This window comes from Carassius carassius, chromosome 25 (assembly GCF_963082965.1).
Source record: "Carassius carassius chromosome 25, fCarCar2.1, whole genome shotgun sequence".
Taxonomy (NCBI): domain Eukaryota; kingdom Metazoa; phylum Chordata; class Actinopteri; order Cypriniformes; family Cyprinidae; genus Carassius; species Carassius carassius.
In genome coordinates this window covers 24,681,735-24,703,836 of record NC_081779.1, presented here as the reverse complement: position 1 = coordinate 24,703,836, position 22,102 = coordinate 24,681,735, and the positions used below count along the sequence as shown (strand labels likewise).

Sequence of the window (22,102 nt, the reverse complement as noted above, 5' to 3'; positions counted from 1 at the left end):
TTGAAATATGATTTCCTGAAAACTCTGTTGTAACCTTTTCTGATGAGATCATTAAATATTAAAGATGGCATGGTTTCCTGAGAAAGACCCTTTTATTGTTGTCTCTGCTGTGAAATCATGATAATTATGCCAGAATATTCTGCCCCATGGCCCATCATGAATATTCATGCATGTGCTTGTGTGTAAACGTTAGCGTACACACGATTGTGGGAGGAATCCAGCCTGGTGTGTCACTGAGGCGATATGTGGACGGAGACACATCTGTGTGATTGATGTCATTACTCGCTGACGAGGGTCATTGTGGTGTGCATGGCAACCCCCGCAAAGCGCCCACTCGACTGGAGGACGAGCTGTCAGAAAGACCCATCTGCCCCTTTCACTTTCTCAGTCTGTTTCCTTTCTATTTCTTTTGTTTCCGTTTTAAAATACTGAGGAATGAGACTAGATAGATAGCCATAATCTCATTTATTCTTATGCAATTTAGTAAAAATTGCAAATAATCCAGCTAAATGGTCCTGTTTTGCCTCCTCAAATCACCTGAAATGAAGAAAATCTGCATAAGTACTTGCTTAAGGTTTCAGATATATGAGCCAATACACTGGCCACAGTCTGGTATATATGATACACATTTTCACTAGTTGCAGTCACAATGTACGTATGTGTAGATCAGTCATATTTCTTTTGGGAACAGTAAAGTAATTTACATAAATACCATAGTAAAAGATGCAATTGCCAATGGTCTGAACAGTGAACTATTAGTTGGGAGCAACGAGGCCAATACCAAAACTAAAACACAGGCAACCTGCAAATTCGAATGGCTGCATTTCTGCTATTAGTATTACTTTTTTTTAATGCATTTGACAAAATGTATTGTTTGTCACACACTAAAGTGGCTCACTGGACTTTTAGTACCTAAACAAGCAACAGAGAAAATAAAATCTCTCGTGTTTTATTATAAAACAATATAACCATATGATCTTACACTTACATTATATACAACAATCTGTGTTTGACAGTTTATATCACCAATGCATCAAATGAAACAGTAAGGACTTTAAAACCACATTGTCAGCAAAGTTAAGGATCAACCAAGGCAAAAGTGGGCATCATTATGAAATGCAACATTCTACCACATAAATTTATGACTGTCAAAAAAAGTCTTTAGCGAGGGCAAAACAAATTAAATATTAATATTTTCACAAGGAAATGCTACATTGTTACAATATTCATAAATCATCCGTGTTAGAGGCCATATTTTAAAATCAGTCTCATTTAATTGCATAGGGACTAAGAAGGATTGAGCCACCAACTGCACTTATTAGCTACAGTAAAACTGATGGTAGTACAAAGAGAGAACTGACAGTTTACAATATACTGAAAAACAGTGAGCAATGAGACACAATACTGTTTTATACTTAAATCTAATTTGAACATTCTTAGGACATTCAGGAATAATGGACTGTTCACAAAGAACACGTTGACTAGTGCCTTAGTAGCGTTACTCATGATGTCAGATGCCCCCCCCCCCCCCACAAAAAAAAAAACAGCGATGCCATGGCCAAAGATAAATACAATAAAATAAATACAGCACAGATGGTTGCTATGTGAACAGCCTGTAAGATTTTGAACTTGCAAAAATCCAGTTGAGATCAATAATCAGTCTTTGCTCCAATATGGATTTCATAAAGGGTTTATCCCTGATTCTTCCACCGCTTTGAGGGGAAATGTGAAACTATTCAGTCCGCTTCCTTCCAAATACTGCTGACATGCTCCTCACGATACCTTTGAATCCCACAGGGCCCTTCTTGAGCGCCCTCGCCTCTCTGATACGCTCAAACAGTTCGTGAAACACCATCAGCACACCGTGGTACGTCTCGGCAGCGGAGACCTCAAAAAACCCACAGTCTGCTGAGAGCGCCAGCAGCCGCCCCTCTTCACTGGACACTGTACGTCGGTGCTGGAGGTCTCTCTTATTCCCCACAATCATGATCTGAGCTGTGCTGACCAGTTTTTGCTTGGCTTGCCGTATGCACTGCACTTGTTGCCGCACCACATTGAAGCTGGCGCGGTCACAGATGCTGTAAACAAGGATAAAACCATCCGCCCACTGCAGCTGTCTGTCGCTGATGTATCTGGACTCCTCTTCATTCTGAAACAAGACATTTATTAGCCTACTTCTATTCACTTCTGACAAGCATGCATTTCATTTGTTGCTGGTGCTATACTAGCAATTATGCGTAAAGTACCAGTACTTACTAGTTGCTAGCAAAACCCCCCAAATGTTATTAGTATGAAGTTTTCATTTTTCTAAGTACTAATTACAATGGCTTTTTCTTTATAAAATGTATGTTCTCAATAGATAAAAGGTAATGTTAAAATAGCTTGCCATATTGTCATGCAAAACATGACTTTCAATCATTATTTTATCTCGAAACTTGCAAAAAGATGCTTACCTGCGGGCAAAGTGAGTCCCATATGTTGAAACAAATATCACGCCCGTCGATCTTGTCAGTATGGCTGTATATTGATTCTGTGAATGAAAATAAACCGTTAAGCAAAAAGAAGGCTATTTTACTGCAAATCAATGGAGATCAAGATCGGTAAGTGATGTCGTTTACCTATATCTCCATATTCTCCTATGAAGCGCCTGGTTAGAAAGCGCACGGTGAGAGCTGTGAAGAAGAACAGATTTTTAGTGCTCTAATTCAGACTAGATGCATAAAGACCACAAGCAACATTTGCTGAAGAACTTACCAGACTTTCCAACCTTGTCAGCTCCAAGTAACAAAATGTTAGCCTCTACTTTCTGCTGGTTGCCTTCCATGGTTTTGCTGCTGTAGCGAATGCGAGGTTTCAATTGAACAACCATTGGTGGGTAGTAAGCCGGCTGGTCAGAGTCCCACAGTGAGCAAGTGTTGGACATAGAGATGCGCAGACAGAGAGCTGTTTAAATAGGCTTGATATGTATGGGCGGGGCTTTCTTCAGTTGGACCAATCAGAGCGACGAGCGTCTGCTGGTAGAGCTTTAATTCACAGTGCATTTTTAAGGCACAGGAAAACATTTTTATAATTATTTATTTATTTAAGTTCAATATTTAAAATGATTAAATAGTAAAAAGAAAAAAAATAATAAAGTTTTTTCCCCCACTCTTCCACGGGGATATCAGTCTATGGGAAATATATGGAATTTGGATGAAGCGGTAGGCAAGTTCCTTAAAATGTCAAAAATTTAATGTAGGCTACATTATTTCACTAATAAAATTATTATTGTTGTTATTATTATTACTACTACAACTGCTCAGTGTTTATCACATTTTAGTAACGTTGTAACTCCCTGCTGTGGGTCTTGCCAAGGCATGACACCAATTAATTCAGCGAAGGGATATGCATTGCAAATTCCTCTAAATGACAGGATGTCTTTAGCAACTACTTACTACAACATTAAATTAGCAATTGAACACAGACACATATAGCCCTTCTTGAGCTGTCATGGCAAATGTTTTTTCATGACAATAGCCTACTGTAGTATTCCAGTAATTCTCGAGATGCAAAAGGCCATTGCCTTTCTGATTTAAATTTGCATTGATTTTTCCCTCTAAAATGTGCACCATGTTCTTCAGATCCTGCTGTAAACTTCACAGCTGTGTTCATATTATACATAATGATATCGTTCTGCTGTAATCCGAGTCCACTTCTGACATCAACATACTCTATTAATTAACAAAGAGCGACGCCTCGTGGCCGCGGGTAACATTTCTACCTCTTTTATTTATTTATTCTGGCCAAGACATTTGTCCCCTCTAAATTAAAAGATATCAACATTGCCTAATTGAAATGTGCTCAGGAAAATAATGGAAAATTAATCACGTACCATCAACCAAACCTTTTTTAATGGATTCCTGGATTTCTTTATAATGTCTTCTTTTTTTTTTAGGTTTTTAAAATGCATTTAAGTTTTACAATTTTTACAGACCAATCCAGCACAGTTTACAAATTACGTAAACAGAACATTTGCATAAATAAAAAAAAACTAGGCCAAATCTAGTCTAAAATACAGGGATGGTAAACACAGAAGGATAGTTTTTGAGATTTAAGTGGAGGAAATTCACATAATTGTAATACAGGTCGTTATGTCCATTGTAACATGTAAATCGGCTTCGGTCACTTCGCTGGGATCCATCACCCTGCTTTTTGCGCATTTTGACGCTTTAACAATCTATTTTCATCCAGCACAGGTGAACATTATAGAGATACGCATTCACAGAATCCTAAAGTAACAGAATCAAACTTCACATCCAGTTACTCAGCTAACCCCCCCCCCCCCCCCCAAAAAAAGTATCATGGTGTTGTTATTTGGAGCACTCAGTACTACATTTAATTGACATTTCCTGGAATGCCCATGGTTTCCCCCTGCATCAGCCTTCTTTAATTTAAAGAAGAACAAACTGAAGATCAATAAAGTCAACATATATCTTCAAAAGTCTTAAAACAGTCACCTGAAAATAAAGTCCCCTTAATCTATATTCACAAAACTGTCTTCGCCTTCAAAATTATTGCCCAAACACAATGTTTTAAATGTTTTGAAAGAAGTCTCTTATGTTCACCAAGCCAACTTTTATTTGATGATGTTACAATTTGAATGTATTTTATTCCTGATGCAAAGCTGAATTTTCAGCATCATTACTCAAGTCACATCATCCTTCAAGAATCATTCTAATATGCTGATTTGGTGAAACATTATATATCTCATTATTATTTTCAGTGCTGACAACAGCTGTACTGCCATTTTCTTTCGATCAATTTAATGCATCCTTGCTGAAAAAATAATTAATGCCTTAAAAAAATCTTTCTGATTCCAAACATCTGAAGGTAGTGTAGCTAGATGGTATAAAAAGGAATACATTTTTGGACATATTTTAAACTATGTCCATATGTAAAACATGAACTAGTTTTATAATATGTGCAAAAATAGTCATGTTTTTAATTTATAAACTTATGCAATGTTTGTTATTGCAATTCTTTTGGTAAGACAAAAAATTATAAAGATAATGATTAGAATCTTTGGAGTCCTTTCTAAAAAGACAAGGGAGATAATATTTGTCTGTTCTTTATAAAAGGAAAACTTAATCCTCATGGTTGAGGGAACAAACAGTTGCTTCAAAGCACTCCAGTAATTGTGGGTATATAGACAGGGAAGAATAATGGAGTAAGTTTCAAACTTATTAACATTAATAATTAAAAAATTATTAACAGTGTGCATTTGTGAACAGTCTAACTGTGATGTCAGATGATGCATTTATCTGTATTAGTGAATCCATTTAACTAAAAACTGCATATCCAAACACATTTTAGTAACTGAAGAGTTTTATTGAATTTCAATTTGCTTTTCAATTAAAATACCAACATAATACATTTTAACTATGATTGGCCTTAAAATGAAAATTATGCTGATGAAAAAATGCCAAGTGAAGTGTCTGTGCGTGAGTGGAGAATAAAAAAATCTAATTAAAATATGTAGTTTTGATCGGTTCAGTCAATAAACTCGCTGCTGAGCTGAAGCTGAAACCCCTCTAGATGTTCTTTCAGTCTCGCTCTGACGTCTGCCGTGGGCCTCAGGTCCGACTGGTGTGTGAGCGGACCGTTTTCCCACGCCATAGCCGTCAATACAGTGGAATCACACTTCACAGCCAGTCCATCCCTTTCTTCAGTGTCCTTTGACTGATATCTCTCCAGTATCACCTGAGGCTGCACGGTCTCAATCACAGTCTCAACATCGACCCCGTTGCTTTCCCTCGCTTCGGCAGGAACCGGCATCAGCAGGACATGATCATCAGTCCCTTCCTGAACCCAGAAGAACTGCTGTCCCTGCTCCATTTCCATGCCGCTCTTTTCCTTTGTGACGAGGTCAGAGAGCAGAAGTCCCTGTTGCGGCTCAAGCACTTGGAGTTGCTGCAGCTGGAATGGCGCAGACGTTTCCTGCAGTGTTGTGGAGTATTGAACAGGCCCGGGCCCGGGCGCAGTGTGCATGTCAGTCTGTGGATGCAGCAGAGCGAGTTGCTGGATTGCTTCAGCATTATTGTGGAGCATGAGAGATGTTTCCTGCTCGGTGCTCAGCTGGTGCGGTGGCAATTCCATGGTGACCACCTGCATCATGTCCTCGTTCTCTGCGCTCTCGCAGTAATATAAATAGTAGCTTTGTTGCTCCACAGGTGCCACATCAGTCATCGAGGTCTCTGACTTTTGTTCTTTGAGCACTTTGGCTTTCCTTTTGATTTCCTGGATTCTATTAGGCTTACGTCTTGTGTGGGATCCTAGAGCCTCATCAGGTCCTACAGTTGCTTCTTTGTATCCACTTACTTTGTTTCCTTCATTGTCTCTTCCGCAATAAAAGCAGCAGCCTTCTTCTTCTTCCCCAGTGACTTTTCCCTTTGTCTGCACCTGTCCGGTCCAGCCCTCAGCCAGAAGGTCTATTTCATCAGCTGCGCTCTCCTCCAAAGCCTCAAGATTGCGACCTCTCTCCACGGTCGCCCCCTGTCCCTTTTGAGCAGCCCAGCTTGAAAACCTGCCTCCTCGGGCCTCCTTCCCTTTGGCTCCTTCTCGTGTGCGAAACAGGGTACTTCTAAATCGGTTCTCTCTGAGGCGCAGTAACGCGTGACGTAGGCGGTTCTCTCGCCGTCGAGCGGCACTCAGAAGACGCAGAGCTTTTTCCAAGCTGTCGATGGCTTTGTCGTAGCGCCTGCGCCACACTAGAGGGCACAGCTGAGCGTAGTTGTGCTCTTTCGGCAAGTAAAAGCCAGGAGGTGGGGGGAGACGCCTCATGTAGCAGGATGGAGAAGGTGGACGAGGAGGAGGTTGAGGAGAAGAGGGGTCAGGCGGTTGGTCATCTACTGACGTCTCTTCAGAGGTCTGAGGAGCCTCAGATGAAGGCTGACCATGCTTGTCCTCCCCTTCGCCTTCTTTACACTCATTCTCTGCTACTTTTTGCACCACAGTCTCACTGTTGAAGATCTCCTGGTTTTCTGAGGCTTCATTATTGGTGGAGTTCTTGAGACTGGGGAGAATTGGTTTAAAATATAGACATTAATTATTTAAAACAAGTTAAAAACATACATACGCTAAAATAAAAACATAAAACACTATTTATCTAGAAATAAACTACTAAATAGAATACGGTTAGATGTTACGTTTAATTGCATGTTATTTGTAATGAAATGAAAATGTATCATAGTTTAAATACAATTAGATCACCTCAAGAATGCTTTTTTGACCCATTTAAGCAGGAGTTAAGTACATCTTTATAAGTCATTTTAATAACTTAGTCTTTGAAATATGGTTGAAGTGTACTGATGAATTTACTGACAAGTCCAACTTTTAACTATTAACTCCTTCCCTGCCAGCGTTTCTGAAAAATAAAATTGTCAGCCACCGTTGGCATTTTTGACAATTTCACAAAATTTTTATGACCCCCAGAATATTTAGTTGTATGAATATCTGAATATGCAATGCATAGAAATAAAAAAATCTGAGCTTTTACTTTAAATAATAATAATTCATGAATAAAAAAGTCAATTTTATTCTAGTTTCAAGCATTATTTTTTATAGTAAAAAAAAAAAAAAAACCTTGGGTCAAAAAGCTAATAAAAATCGTATTTTTATCAAAGACTACATCTGGATCATATTCAGTCATGTGATCAAAGCAAAGATGCTTATTAGTAGATCACGTCCATCAACACTCACAAAGCTTCACAATCCTTTACCACTTTCAGGATCAACATTTCACTCTGTAACATCAGGCAATTTTGATTTATATGCTGTTTGTTGTTGAAAATCGCATTATTTTTCATATGCATCTGCTTACATATGATATCGCTCATTTTTCGCCTGTGGATTTGATCAGGAGATTCTGGTCTCATTCAGAAGCACCCCGAACAGTGAAACACAGAAATCCTGTAAAATCTCGACTTTAGCGAGGAAAGAGTTCAAATATATTTGAATATATCTGTAATTACACATTGTAATGACAAAGTTCCAATTTAGTTCATTTAAAATATACTGAATGAACTTTAAATGTAATATCAAATAACATTACAGTCAAAATCCAGTACATGTGCTTTAGTATAATTGACAACACATAAAGATTAGTGTATGTCTTTAAAGTACAACAAAAGATTAACACACAATGATATAAAACGTACTTTAAAGTGAACTTTTTAATTTGACTTTGTTACAAAGTGCACTTTTTTGGAAGGTGTGCAAGTCATGTTTCAATTTGAAGTGCACACTGAATACAATAAAGCATACTTCTTTTATCACAAGAGAAAGCACACCAGAAAGAGGTGATTTTTTGCAGCTCTATGTGAAATACCTGATATCTTTGTCCACATTTCGAGGTCTGCCTCTCCGTTTTGTTGCACATTTCGCAGCAGTGCCTCTTTCGTGAGGCTGATTTTCAAATACAGTGGGAATCGCATCGTCCTTCAGTCTGCGATAGCCACTAAAAAAAGAAAAACACAAAAGATTGAATTTATATATTTATCTGCACCTTCTAATATACAGTACTGTGTTTCAAAAACACAACTGTTTTGGTCGTTGCTTTGGTGATTCTGAAGGAAATGTTAAGCGTGTGTAATAATCTGCAGACCTGACACCGGAGAGTTCAAAGCTATCAGGGGTGAAGTGTTTAGAGCAGAAATAGATGAAACCACTTTGGGGGTCCCACTGGCCTTTTCCCTCAGGGCCTCTGCGATGAGAGTTGATAATCCAAGCTGTGCGTCGAGGGTTTCCTTTCTTTGGCAATCTGGAAAACATAATACACAATATTAACAAGTTAAGATAATTTAATAACCCCCTCAGCAACTACTGCTGCGACACATTTTTAATTTACACTGCTTTTCATCACACAAAAAAGAATTATGTCAATGTGTTGAGACCAGCGCAAATTATTGTAAACAAGTAGTTCAGTGAATTGGTCACCAGGAGGCAGATATGAATCACCGCAGTCTTGAGCTGACCAAAATAATACATTTTGATTCAGAGGGCATGGTAGAATACAAACTACCAGACTACACTGAACGGTGAGTCATTAAATAAACTTTTATATTAGTATGAAAATGAGTTTCTTAATGCTTCATCTTAATGAAATGGTGGTTCATATCTGATGGGTCATGGGTCTATTCTGATACAGTCAGGAACAGCAGGAGAAATACAATTATAAATGCAAATAATAAAATGTTGGTAATTAGTAAATTTGACTGCTGATTTGGAAATATCTTTGTGCACCTGTGAAAAGTGATTCCAGATTTCCGAATGTCTTTTGTGTCACGTGACTTGCAACCTACAGCAGAGCAGTGTCTTGGCATCTAGGGAAAAACAAAAAACAATTTTTAATCCAATTTGTAAAAAATAACACCACATGCGCACTACAGGGGAGGCTGACTTTTATCACACCCCTCCATAGATGCTTTCTTTAATCACACAAATTCATCCCAGTACTTTTAATTAAATTTGTTTAAATAAAATCTTGTTATCACTCGTCAGTAAGATCCAGCTAAAAGAAAATAAAACAAACCAGAAAAATAAAATAACAAAATAAAAAATTATAGAAATTCTGTATAATATACTAACATTGTAATAATGTAAAAAAACAAAAAAAAACAAAACACCAACAGTAATACTAATAATTTAAATAAAGAACTTAAATAAAAAAATATATATGTTTATTTATTTATTTATTTTAGGTTTTGACGGACTGGTCCTCAAGACCGAACACGTTTTCGTGTGGATTTATTTAATATTGCATGCCAGTTATTTACTGACAGTTCATATGATGGTAAAAGGGCCATTTATGGTGATGTTAGTTTCCCAAACACCCGATCGCTCATATCGATATCATTTAACCTCAACTCAGCGTCGTTTTTAGGTGACTACACATCAGGCTACTAAAACAGACTATACCTAAGGCGGGAAATAACAAGCTGGGCATCTGAAACCAATATAAACCCAGGCTACTGAATACATTTCTGTAAAATAATATACAGCGATTTCTCTCTTCAAAATCACCCTTAAAACTCACCACAAAGGCCTGCGACCTCACGAAGATGGTCGTATGCTTCTTCCTAGGCGCTGTAGATTAGATCCGCCTTTCTGCAGCAGCCAATCACAACGGTGAATTAAAGTGACGTCGCGAGAGGACGCAAATTTATGTTTGGAAGGGTCAGACGACGCTGATATCTTCGTTTTATAACTTCTTTAGTCACTAACCTAACATAAACAAAACAAATAAATAAGTTAATTTTAAATGTTGTTTTAAAATGTGCACTTTTAGCAAGAGGATATAAGCATAGCCTATACCATCATAGCTTGCATTATGAATAAACCCGATTAAACAACAACAACAAAAACAATGACAAAACAAACAAACAATAAAATATTATATAGACGGTTTCATCGGGCGCACGTGCCTGGACTTAAGTTATCTTCCGGTCTGTGTTGTGTATATTGGTCTGGCTGCGGTGCCTTCTACAAACGCAGTTAAAGTCAAGTTGATGAGTAGACTGAAGTTGGGGTCAGGTGGTTGCGCTGCGGGATGTGTTTCCCATACATTTATTTATTTTTGGAGACTCGCCACAATTTTAAAACGGATCGATTTTCGAAAAGGCTTCGTTGAATAAACATGAGTAACGTTATGTACTGCACGTTTAATAATAATAATTCCTTACATTTATATGTTTAAATATCAAAACGAGGCACAGGTGTTTTTATATAACTGTATTTCTGAAGGAAGACTTGCATGTTGTATGCCTGATAAAGCAGCGTGTGAGCGTACCAGCTCTGCTTTGTTTACAGCTGTTACTGGGGAAACCTCTATTTCTTGCCCTTTATGTCTATGCTTTAAAACATCTCCTGCTGGCAAAGAATTAATTTGCATTTTCATTAAGTCCGCCTGATCCACACGGCAAACATATTTTGTTTGTTTATCAAAAAATATCTACTCTAGAGGGACTTGGCTGTTGTTATTGATTCTATTTGGAAGTCTACCGGAAGTTAAGTTAGGTCCACAAAAGCGCGCGTGCAAAGTAACGTTTGTTTATGTTGTTGCCGTTGAAACCGTCTATATAAAATAACAAATCCTAATAGCTAGGCTACTAATAGCAATATTAATGTCAAGTCAAGTCACCTTTATTTATATAGCGCTTTAAACAAAATACATTGCGTCAAAGCACCTGAACAACATTCATTAGGAAAACAGTGTGTCAATAATGCAAAATGACAGTTAAAGGCAGTTCATCATTGAATTCACACTGTTTTCATTCATTAGGAAAACAGTGTGCCAATAATGCAAAATGACAGTTCAGTGATGTCATCTCTGTTCAGTTTAAATAGTGTCTGTGCATTTATTTGCAATCAAAGTCAACGATATCGCTGTAGATGAAGTGACCCCAACTAAGCAAGCCAGAGGCGACAGTGGCAAGAAACCGAAACTCAATCGGTGACAAAATGGAGAAAAAAACTTTGGGAGAAACCAAGCTCAGTTGGGGGACAAGGTATCCTCTGACCAGATGAAACCAGCAGTTCAATTCCAGGCTGCAGCAAAGTCAGATTGTGCAGAGGAATCATCTGTTTCCTGTGGTCTTGTCCTGGTGCTCCTCTGAGACAAGGCCTTTACAGGGGATCTGTATCTGGGGCTCTAGTTGTCCTGGTCTCGCTGTCTTTCAGGGATGTAGAGGTCCTTTCTAGGTGCTGATCCACCATCTGGTCTGGATACATACTGGATCTGGTGGCTACGGTGACCTCGGAATAAGAGAGAAACAGACTAATATTAGCGTAGATGCCATTCTTCTAATGATGTAGCAAGTACATTGGGTGTTATGGGAAGTGTTCCCGGTTTCCGGTTTACCTAATTAATGCAGCCTAAAAATCCTTTAATGGATTTGGATATTAAAAGCATATTAGTATGTTATGTGTAAGCCAGGTTAAAGAGATGGGTCTTTAATCTAGATTTAAACTGCAGACATCCCAACCTGCAAAAGGTCATTTCAGGGAGGTACCCCCCCCCCCCAAAAAAAGGGAAGGAAATAGATCTCAGCTGTAGTCACCTTCTCAGTGAGACTTTGCCTATCTGAATGGGAGAACTGAGATATATTGGAGCAGCCTTCCCTGCGCTTAGCCGCCCTAACATGTTGTGGTCCCTAAAGGATATAAAAGCATAAAATATTATTTCTATAAGCTATAGGCCTATGTAATTATTCGTTAATTATGTTTAAATATGTAGATTACTTTTACTATTTATATAATCTGTTTATACAATTTATGTAAACTGCATTTATTTATTTTCCATTGCAACTTTAAACAGGTCTAAGGAGTTTGTTGTTTTCATGTAGCCTTGGCAACTAGCCTGAATAATATGCAGATGAAATGAAACTTGTCAACTCACCTCAACATGCCTTTTGCAATCATATAACGCCCCATGGGCAATGCTTGAGCAAAACTGTCATTATGTTTGACACCTATAAGACAGGGGTACACTTTCGTGTAGTCTGCCGTAAAATGTGTCTTATACTTTTTTTGTTTTGTGGCACTCTCCCTCTGCAATGGTGCTCCTGTTTCTAGATAAACATAACTAATTAATTTTGTTCGGGACTCGGGAGTAGAGATAAAAGCCCGCCCACACTGACAATTGATTGGTTGATTTGCAGAAACAGTCCAATCAGGATGCTCTCTGTCTTACATGCGCTTCGCACACACGCACATTAGCACACACACGCAAGGACTCTCGCTCCCTCTCCCTCTCTGCCGTGCGTGCGCTACACGGTTTGAAACACAGTATCTGTTTCGCATGCGCGCTTTTGCTCGCTCGGTCTAGATTCCGGGAGATTTTAACTAATTCGCGGGTCTCAGGGAGCCGCTTTCAATAAACGGGAGACTCCCGGAACCTCCGGGAGACTTGGGATGTCTGAAACTGCAAGAGTGTGTCTGCCTCCCGAACAATGTTACAGTGGTTATTCCAGATTGTAGGCGCCAATTAGGAAAAGATTCTGCCGCCTGAAGTTGATTTTGATATTCTTGGTATTATCAAATTGCCTGAGTTTTGAGAACGTAGCGGACGTAGAGGATTATAATGTAACAGGAGCTCATTCAAATACTGAGGTGCTAAACCATTCAGGGCTTTATATGTAATAAGCAATATTTTAAAATCTATATGATGTTTGATAGGGAGCCAGTGCACTGTTGACAGGACCGGGCTAATATGGTCATACTTCCTGTCTCTAGTAAGAACTCTTGCTGCTGCATTTTGGACTAGCTGTAGTTTGTTTACTAAGCGTGCAGAACAACCACCCAATATTGCATTTCATAACCTTGAGGTCATAAATGCATGGATTAACCTTTCTGCATTTGACATTGAGAGCATAGGCCGTAATTTAGATATATTTTTGAGATGGAAAAATGCATTTTTACAAATGCTAGAAACGTGGCTTTCTAAGGAAAGATTGCGATCAAATAGCACACCTAGGTTCCTAACCGATGATGAAGAATTGACAGAGCAGCCATCAAGTCTTATACAGTGTTCTAGTTTATTAAATGCAGAGTTTTTAGGTCCTATAATTAACACCTCTGTTTTTTCAGAATTTAGCAGTAAAAAATCATCAGCATTACAGTGAACGCTAACCCCATGTTTCCTGATGATATCTCCCAAGGGTAACATATAGAGCATGAAGAGTAGCGGCCCTAGTACTGAGCCTTGAGGTACTCCATTTTGCACTTGTGAACGATATGATACCTCTTCATTCACTGCTACGAATTGATGGCGGTCATATAAGTATGATTTAAACCATGCTAATGCACTTCCATTAATGCCAACAAAGTGTTCAAGTCTATGCAAAAGAATGTTGTGGTCAATTGTGTCAAACGCAGCACTAAGATCCAATAGAACTAATAGAGAGATACAACCACGATCAGATGATAAGAGCAGGTCATTTGTAACTCTAAGGAGAGCAGTCTCAGTACTATGATACGGTCTAAACCCTGACTGGAAATCCTCACATATACCATTTTTCTCTAAGAAAGAATATAAATGTGAGGATACCACCTTTTCTATTATCTTGGACAGAAAAGGGAGATTCGAGATTGGTCTATAATTAACTAGTTCTTTGGGGTCAAGTTGTGTTTTTTTGATGAGAGGCTTAATAACAGCCAGTTTGAAGGTTTTGGGGACATATCCTAATGACAATGAGGAATTAATAATAGTCAGAAGAGGATCTATGACTTCTGGAAGCACCTCTTTTAGGAGCTTAGATGGTATAGGGTCTAACATACATGTTGTTGGTTGTAATGTGTGCACACGGGTGTGGTTATTGCTAAAAAATGTTTGATTTTCTCATATGATAAGTCCCAAAATGGTGTGCATGGTAGATAAAAGTGCTAAATGCACTTCACTTCATCTTAACTGATGTGTGAAATGCTGAAGCTCAGAAACATACTTACAAACCACAGACACTTTTATTTATAACAACAATAGGCTAACTAAGAAATGCACATGAAATGTAGGCTATACTGTAGTTTCCTGGAGCTTTAATATAAGCAAACAGTAGCCTATCAATTGCATGACAGTTCAATTTTTCTTGCACTGATGATAAAACAAATTTAAAGTCATATGCTATGTATATTTAGTCTGAAGCCTTAAGCGTAATTATCAAACATAATTTACTAAATATATTAATGTGACTATTGATAAACAAATTAAAGATCATAAAGCAAACACATTTATTTGCTGGAATGGAATAAATAAAGCCCTTCTTGATAGCAAACCATGCTCATCCATTCAAATTCAGAAGCTTCAAAGAGAATGGTTCTTTAAGAACTGAATGGTGCTTCAGTTTCTATAAAGTCACATTACTGTCCTTGATTGATTTAAATACAATAATCTATATATTTGTGAAGATTATAATCATTTTTATACCACAGGGGCTGGTTTTGATTGGTTGAAGAACATTATAAGGTATGCAGTTTATAGTACAGGTATGAAGTAGTTCCAGGTCTGCCAGCCACACCAGAGCTCCAGATTACTGTACCAAAATATTTCAGTTATTTCAAAGGTCCTTACAGCCTACAGCAGCAAAATAACCAAAACCAACAAAGACAATGATTAACAATACAATAAAAAAACCCAACAAAATTACCTTTCCATATCTATGCAAAAGCTCTCTCTGTCTCTCTGTCTCTCTCACTTGGCTGTAATATTTGCAACGCCTCCGGGCAGTTATTTAGGGCCTACAAGACCAAGTCCTATCTGCTTGAATAGGCAAATACTGACATCTCAAAAACTGCTTGCCACACTCATGTTTAAATTACATATTTCAAATGAGAAACACAATCTGACATAAACTTTCCCACGAATGTTTTTTCTTATGCTCAAAGAGTGTTAAAAAAAAAGCTTAAGACAATGGCTGTGAAATGAAAGTGGATGTTAACGAGTGCACTCATTCAATCCCATAATGCAATAACGATTGTACTACCACATGTGCACTCAACAGTTAGAGAATAACCGTAACTACAGGGTTATTGATGTTCCATTATTCCAAATGAATAGATAATGATCCACAAATAAATGTAAAGAGATTCACAAAAATTAAACAAATTTACAAATATATAGAATGAGATCCACAAATATATGTTACACAAACATGAATGAAAGGGTTTATGAACTGAAAAAAATCAAATTTCCCTTGATCCTTTGACATTTAATAGGTCAATGTATAAACAGACTGTTCTGCAGAGAGGCCCAAATACAGGATATAAAAATAGCCTATGACTTCTAAATCATGATGTTGTTTATTTAAAATAACACTAACATTATAAGTAAACCTCAGAGAACATTATATAATAATAATAAAAAATGCAGTTTATGGCCCCTTTAGATTCACAAAGAAATACAATTAAATTGCAAATACAAAGAATGTCCTTCATGTCAAAGGTTTAACTGGCTTACTTACTTACTGGCTTACTTTATGTAAATCACTTCTTGCACATTTGTAGATGGCTTCCTGTCTATTAATGCAACACACATTTAGTAGTAGTAGTAGTAGTAGTAGCCCTTTATTGTCACTAGTCACAAGTACCAGCAAAATTAGCAATCAACCTGTCCATACATACACAACATACATACAATGGGGTAGACAGAACAGGAAGACAGGGAATTGAGGAAGAAATACAGCATAACATTAGGAAAGTGAGGAGAAAAAAAACAACACCCAGACTATGCTACTTTTGGGAGTACAGTATGGGAACCGATAAAACACCTCAGCAACAAAAGCACATACTGTACACAATAAACACAAGACTTTGCAACTGGGGATGGAAATTGGGGGGTTGAGGTAATCCAGAGCAGGCAGCAGCCATCCTACCCTGCAGCTATTAAAGCGCTGGTCACAGACCCGCTTGACAGACTGGCGGTACAAAACGGCAAAGGCGAGGGATGGGGGGAGGTTGGGGGTGAATGCATATCTGTATCTGTGTGTTAGAGTTCGTGTATTTGTAGGCCTGGAGAGTTGCGATTCAATCTAGGTGCCTCAGTCCGCAGATTGTGATAGCATCAGAGCAAGTTGCCATGGAGACAGCCTTGTTCAGGTCCCAGACAGAGTCAACATCAGCAGGTGGAAGACGGGGGTGGGGGGGGGGGGGGGGGGGGGACGCGAGAGCGTCTCACTGCAGAGCTCTTCCAGGGTTGTTGTTGTTCCAGCAGCGACCTTGGCCGAGACCAGTGCTGGTAGAGGGAAGCCGAAACAAGATAAGATTGCATTGCTTTATTTTGACAAGTTGCCATGAAGTTTTTGCATTTACAGTATGATGCTAGTTTTTTCAAATTAAACTGTAAAATTCTCACGAAGGTGCTTTCACAGCAGCTCAGTGCCCGGTTGCATGGAACTCCTTAAGCTAAGAAATCCCTTAGATATAAGGTTAAGGGTACCCTTAGTGAAAATTGGGTTGCAAGAAAAAACCCTAAGGGTTTCCTTAAGGAACTTAAGGCTGTTATTAATTTTTTCCCCGTAATTAACTAAGTGTTCCCTTAAGCGTTGCTACAAAGTCCTTAGTGACCATTTCACCTTAATAAATTTAAGGGACCAAAACAGCTCCCTTAAGTCAACTTAAACTCAAAATACGATGGCTGATTCAGTGTTAATTGAAGAGGAGGAAATACCAAGGCGTGTTTTTAATGATCGTAATAATCCCTTGGAGACGATGAATGGTTGATGAAAGGCTGAAAAGTATTATTATTATTATTATAACCACTTTCGAAAACAATAATTGCCTTTTCGTCCTCTGTCCAGTTTGGTTTACGTTTTTTTGTTTTCTGTTATGTTTGTACTCTCCATAGCAAAAATATAGTAATACAAATGTGTTTTTAGCAAGGGTTTGGCTTTGTGGTTTGTTATGTTCTGTTTACTGTTAGAGGTAGCAACTATAGCGATCTTTGCCATATGTTGTCAGAAACTACTGTGAAACGCTTAGTATAAACACTTAGGTAAGGGTGACAGTTAAGAGGTTTCTTGCAACGCTCTTAATGAAGTTGTTGTGTTCATGCCAATACATAGTGCCTAGATCTCGTCTGCGTTTTTGCAGAAACCATATGGCCCTAGAAATGTAACCACACTTTCGGCTCGTCCTGTGTGTTGTTAGACAGAGTTGCGGGGGTGACATCATGTCTCAGGGTCTCTCTTTCTCTCTCTGTAGCGTATGAGGCCAGATGCATTCTCAGATACAGAAATTGTCATAAAGTATGCAAATCGTTTGCATATAGTGATGAGCGCGATAGGCAGTATAAAAGCTGCTTGGTTGCTGGACGCACAGGCTAGTATTGGTTGGCAGCTCTGCACTGCTCTGAGGCAGGGCGAGTGGAGCCATATTGATTGAGTGAGGAGGTAAGACTTCATTTTGTGAGGATGTAAGAATTTCTATTGACTCGGTCACACATAAAAAACATTTTGAACACTGCACAGTTGAACTTGGGGCAGCATTCTGTGGTACATGGGAGCCTCTTCTCAACAGGAAAAGGAAGAGGAAGATGACTTGGGAGGCCAAGGGTGGCCTGGTGTCACTCAGAGTCAGACAGAGTCAGAGAGGCTTTATCATCATTTCAGCTCTATACAGCTTGTACACAGTGAAACCAAACAGCGTTTCTCCCGGACCATGGTGCTACACAAGACTACATTAACTACAAAAACTCACATTGTATTGAGCCAAAGAATATACATAATTAAATTATCTTAAATATAACATAATACTAAAACTGAAAAGAAAGAAAAAGTAAAAAATTAAAAAAAGTAAAAAGTTGAACATAAAACAATGGGGCATGATGTGGCTCATGGCTTTGGTGCGCTTTTGAGCCTCAAAGCATCTCTCAAAGACAGACTCCACAGCATCACCAAAGAGGCCGGAGGGAGTGATAAGTGCATTAAGGAGCACCTTACGGTCTGCGTCCTTCAGGTTAGCTAGGTTTAACCACAGGTGCCTCTGAAGGAATACCATAAAAGCCCATGGATCGCCTGAGCAGGGCACATCGTTGCCATCAATGCAAAGTTTGTCACCGCATGCAGTTTTTTGATAGTGTCCAGAGTGATGGCCGCGCCCTCCAGGGACTGCAGGAGTTTGGCCTGGAAAACCGGTAGCACCGCCTTGGCATGGAAGGCAAGGCAAGGCAAGTATTTTACATAACACATTTTGTACACAATGGTAATTCGAATTGCTTTACATAAAGTAAAATAATCATTAAAAAAATAAAACAAGGAATTTTAAAACTTTGAAAATTATTTAAAATCGATTTAAAATGAATATAAGGCCATGTGCAATAATTTCGGGTTGCATAAAATACAGTGCAATTAATCAAATACAGTGCAATCAGTTCAGATATTGCACAGTGCTCATTCAATAAATGCACACCTAAACAGATAAAAGTGGCTAATGTTTTGATTTGTTGATTCCAACTGCAGGCGGCATAATAACTAAAAGCAGATTCCCCTTGTTTTGTGTGACTCAATCCTAATGATCTGATCTGTTAGATTTAAATACTTTCAAATCAATCCTAAATGTTTGCTGGAAGCCATTGTAAAGACCTGAGGACTGGCTCAGATTTTCTGGTTCTAGCCAGAATTCTGGCAGCAGCGGTCTTGATAAGCTGCAGCTTTTTAATTGTATTCTTGGAAAGGTCAGTGAGAACACCATTAAAATAGTCCACCCTGCTGGTGATAAAGGCATGGACAGGAAACAAAACATCTAATTCTTGCAATGTTTTTTAGATGATAGTATGTTGATTTAGTTACTGCTTTGACATGACTACTGAAACTAAGGTCTGTCTTCAGAACATACCTGTCAACATTGAGATTTGAAAATAAGGGAAATTTTCAGGGCCGCCCCAAAGTCGATTCTAAAGATTTTATTGGTCATGTGAATCACAGTACTGATTGCCTACAACAAACACTGATCCCTAAACCTACCCGTCATTGTAAGCCTAACCAATGAAATTAGCTGCAGGGCGGGATTTCTGCTTAATTGTTTTGCACCCAGTTTTTTATTATTATTATTTATTATTATTTATTTATTTTTATTTGTAAATTATTTTTATTTTATAGAAATATAAAAAATATGGGAGAAATACAGGAAAATATTTAAACGGGATGATAGCGGGATAGCAAGCTAAAATACGGGAGAATCCCGGGAAAAACGAGAGGGTTGACAGGTATGCTTCAGAATCACAACAAGATTCCTGAATTGATTTTTAGTTATTAGACCCCTAGAGTCAAGGTATGCATTCACCTTGAGAAACTTTGTTTCCAAATGCAATGCAGTTTTTTCCTTGTTTAACTGAAGAAAGTTCTGGCTCATCCAACTGTTAATTTTATCAGTGCATTGGCAGAGGGAGTCAATGGGGCTGTAGTCATTTGGCGATAAGGCTGGGTAAATCTGGATATCATCAGCATAGCTGTGATAGGCAATTTTGGTTCTTTCTCATTATTTTAATTAGTGGGAGCATATACAGGCTAAACAAGAGCGGTGCAAGAATTGAGCCTTGTGGGACTCCACATGTCATGGACGTCCACTTAGACTCTCCTATACTCACATAATAGCCTCTCCCTTCTAAGTACTATATGACCTGAACCATTTTAGTACCATCCCAGAAAGCCTGACCCCAGTTTTCCAGTCTCTGTAGAAGTGCAGTATGTTATGATCGACAGTGTCGAATGCAGAGCTGAGATCTAGTGGTACCAGCACTGATATTTTGCCAGAATCAGAATTTAAGCAAATTTGTCCGGGATATTATATCCGGGATTACATCTTTTCTATAAGTTTGCCCAAAAAAGAAATATTTAATATTATTTGTCTATAATTGTTCAAAAAGGTGTTATCAAGAATGCTCTTTTTCAGAAGGGGTTTAACAACTGCAGTTTTCAGCGAGTTTGGAAAAGTCCCAGAAAGAAGTAAGATGTTTACCACTTCTGAGAGATGTGCTTCTATGCAGTTTAGCACATTTTTGAAAAAAAGATGTGGGAAGTGTGTTTAGGTGCTGCACTATTTCTTCAAATTTTTTTGCTATCAATTACTTCAAAAATAGACATAGTATCTTCTTTTTGATATTGCGGCCCAATCTGTCTGACCTTTGCATAATTTGAGGATATGCTAATCGCCTTCCTAATATCTTCTCAGAAAAGAAGGAAGCAAACTCATCGCATTTGCTGTCAGAGAGCATTTCACTGGGAATCTGACTTGGGGGGTTTGTTAGTCTCTCAACAGCAGCAGAAAGAGTGTGAGTGTTGTTTAAGTTACTTTTTAGTAAAGGTTTGAGAAGAAACTCTGTCTAACCATTGATAGTTCCACACTGAAGGCATGAAGGCTATATAGATGCTAAAGTGAATTTCAAGTTTCATCTTCCGCCACATCTGCTCAGCTTCTCTGCACTTTCTTATTTCATACTCTGAACTACTGTTGATTTTCTCCAATCTGATGTCTGTCTGCCAGTGTTAATACTATTACAGGAGTAATATCTTCAATAACATTTTTTACTTTTGAGTTAAAGGAATCAAGGAGAAGATCAACAGAGTCTGCAGAAATGCTTGGTGTTAAAGATATAGCGGTAACACTTTTTTATGAAGCCCGTATTTATAATACATTATAAGGGTATTCTTAAGGCATTATCATGAATGCATAATGCATTATAAAAAAAGAAACATTATAACATGTTGTATAATCTCATGAATATTCATAAGAACACTTTTAATATATTATAATATTGACTTATTTGTGGTTATAGCTTTTAAGAGTATGGTGATTTATAACGCACACGTTGCATCAACTTTTACAATAGATTATATTTCGCATAGTTATAAAGTATTATAAGTCTCATATCTTGCCATTTTTCTGAGGCTAAGACCACTTATAAGTATTAGTAATAATAATAATAACATTTTTTTTTTTAACTCAAACAGCCATAAGATCAGATATCAGATCAGATGAATGTGTAATATGACACACTTGCTTTAAACTATTTTTAATTGTAATATCAATTTGATTATTTTGATGGTACCCTTTAGACAGCTGTTAAGTAACTCTGCAAGTGCATATCAACTAGCGGTCATAAGAATATTAGTATGTCTACAATATGCTACTGTTTGCTACAATATGTTTTTTTTTACTATCATACTAGATTCTACCACTCTTGACCATACTAATAATCTAATGAGAGTTAGTTGGCATGTAGTTGGAAAGTTGCTTATTATTATGAATTATGATGTATTATAATTGTTGTTATGATGATTCATGAGTTGATATAACATATTCTAAGTTTTTTTTAAAAATGCATTATGCATTCATTATAATGCCTTAAGAATACCCTTATAATATATTATAAATACGGGCTTCATAGAAAGTGTTACCGATATAGCCTCTATAAATAGCACAGTAGTGTTCTCGTTAACGCATCTCCTTCTGACAGAGACAGTTCTAGATTCAGTCGCAGCAGAGATCAATATATCAAAGAAAATACAGAAGTGATCAGATAGTGCTACGTCCTTAATAACAATGGATGAAATGTTTAGACCCCTACTGATGATTAAAT

The 22,102-nt window shown here is 37.9% G+C and overlaps 2 protein-coding genes across 2 annotated transcripts; both read right to left on the bottom strand.

Moving 5' to 3' along the window:
• Nucleotides 1–933: 933 nt before the first annotated feature.
• Nucleotides 934–2,923, bottom strand: LOC132104772 (ras-related and estrogen-regulated growth inhibitor-like protein). Its single transcript, XM_059510318.1, has 4 exons — nt 2,755–2,923; nt 2,619–2,672; nt 2,454–2,530; nt 934–2,149 (listed from the first exon to the last, which is right to left on the bottom strand). Exons 1-4 carry the CDS (start codon nt 2,921–2,923, stop codon nt 1,733–1,735), a joined length of 717 nt encoding a protein of 238 aa, XP_059366301.1. The 3' UTR covers nt 934–1,732.
• Nucleotides 2,924–5,346: 2,423 nt separating this feature from the next.
• Nucleotides 5,347–10,227, bottom strand: thap7 (THAP domain containing 7). The gene is made up of 5 exons (XM_059509953.1): nt 10,073–10,227; nt 9,280–9,359; nt 8,642–8,797; nt 8,366–8,494; nt 5,347–7,051 (listed from the first exon to the last, which is right to left on the bottom strand). Exons 2-5 carry the CDS (start codon nt 9,357–9,359, stop codon nt 5,530–5,532), a joined length of 1,887 nt encoding a protein of 628 aa, XP_059365936.1. The 5' UTR covers nt 10,073–10,227; the 3' UTR covers nt 5,347–5,529.
• Between the last annotated feature and the right edge of the window lie 11,875 nt (nt 10,228–22,102).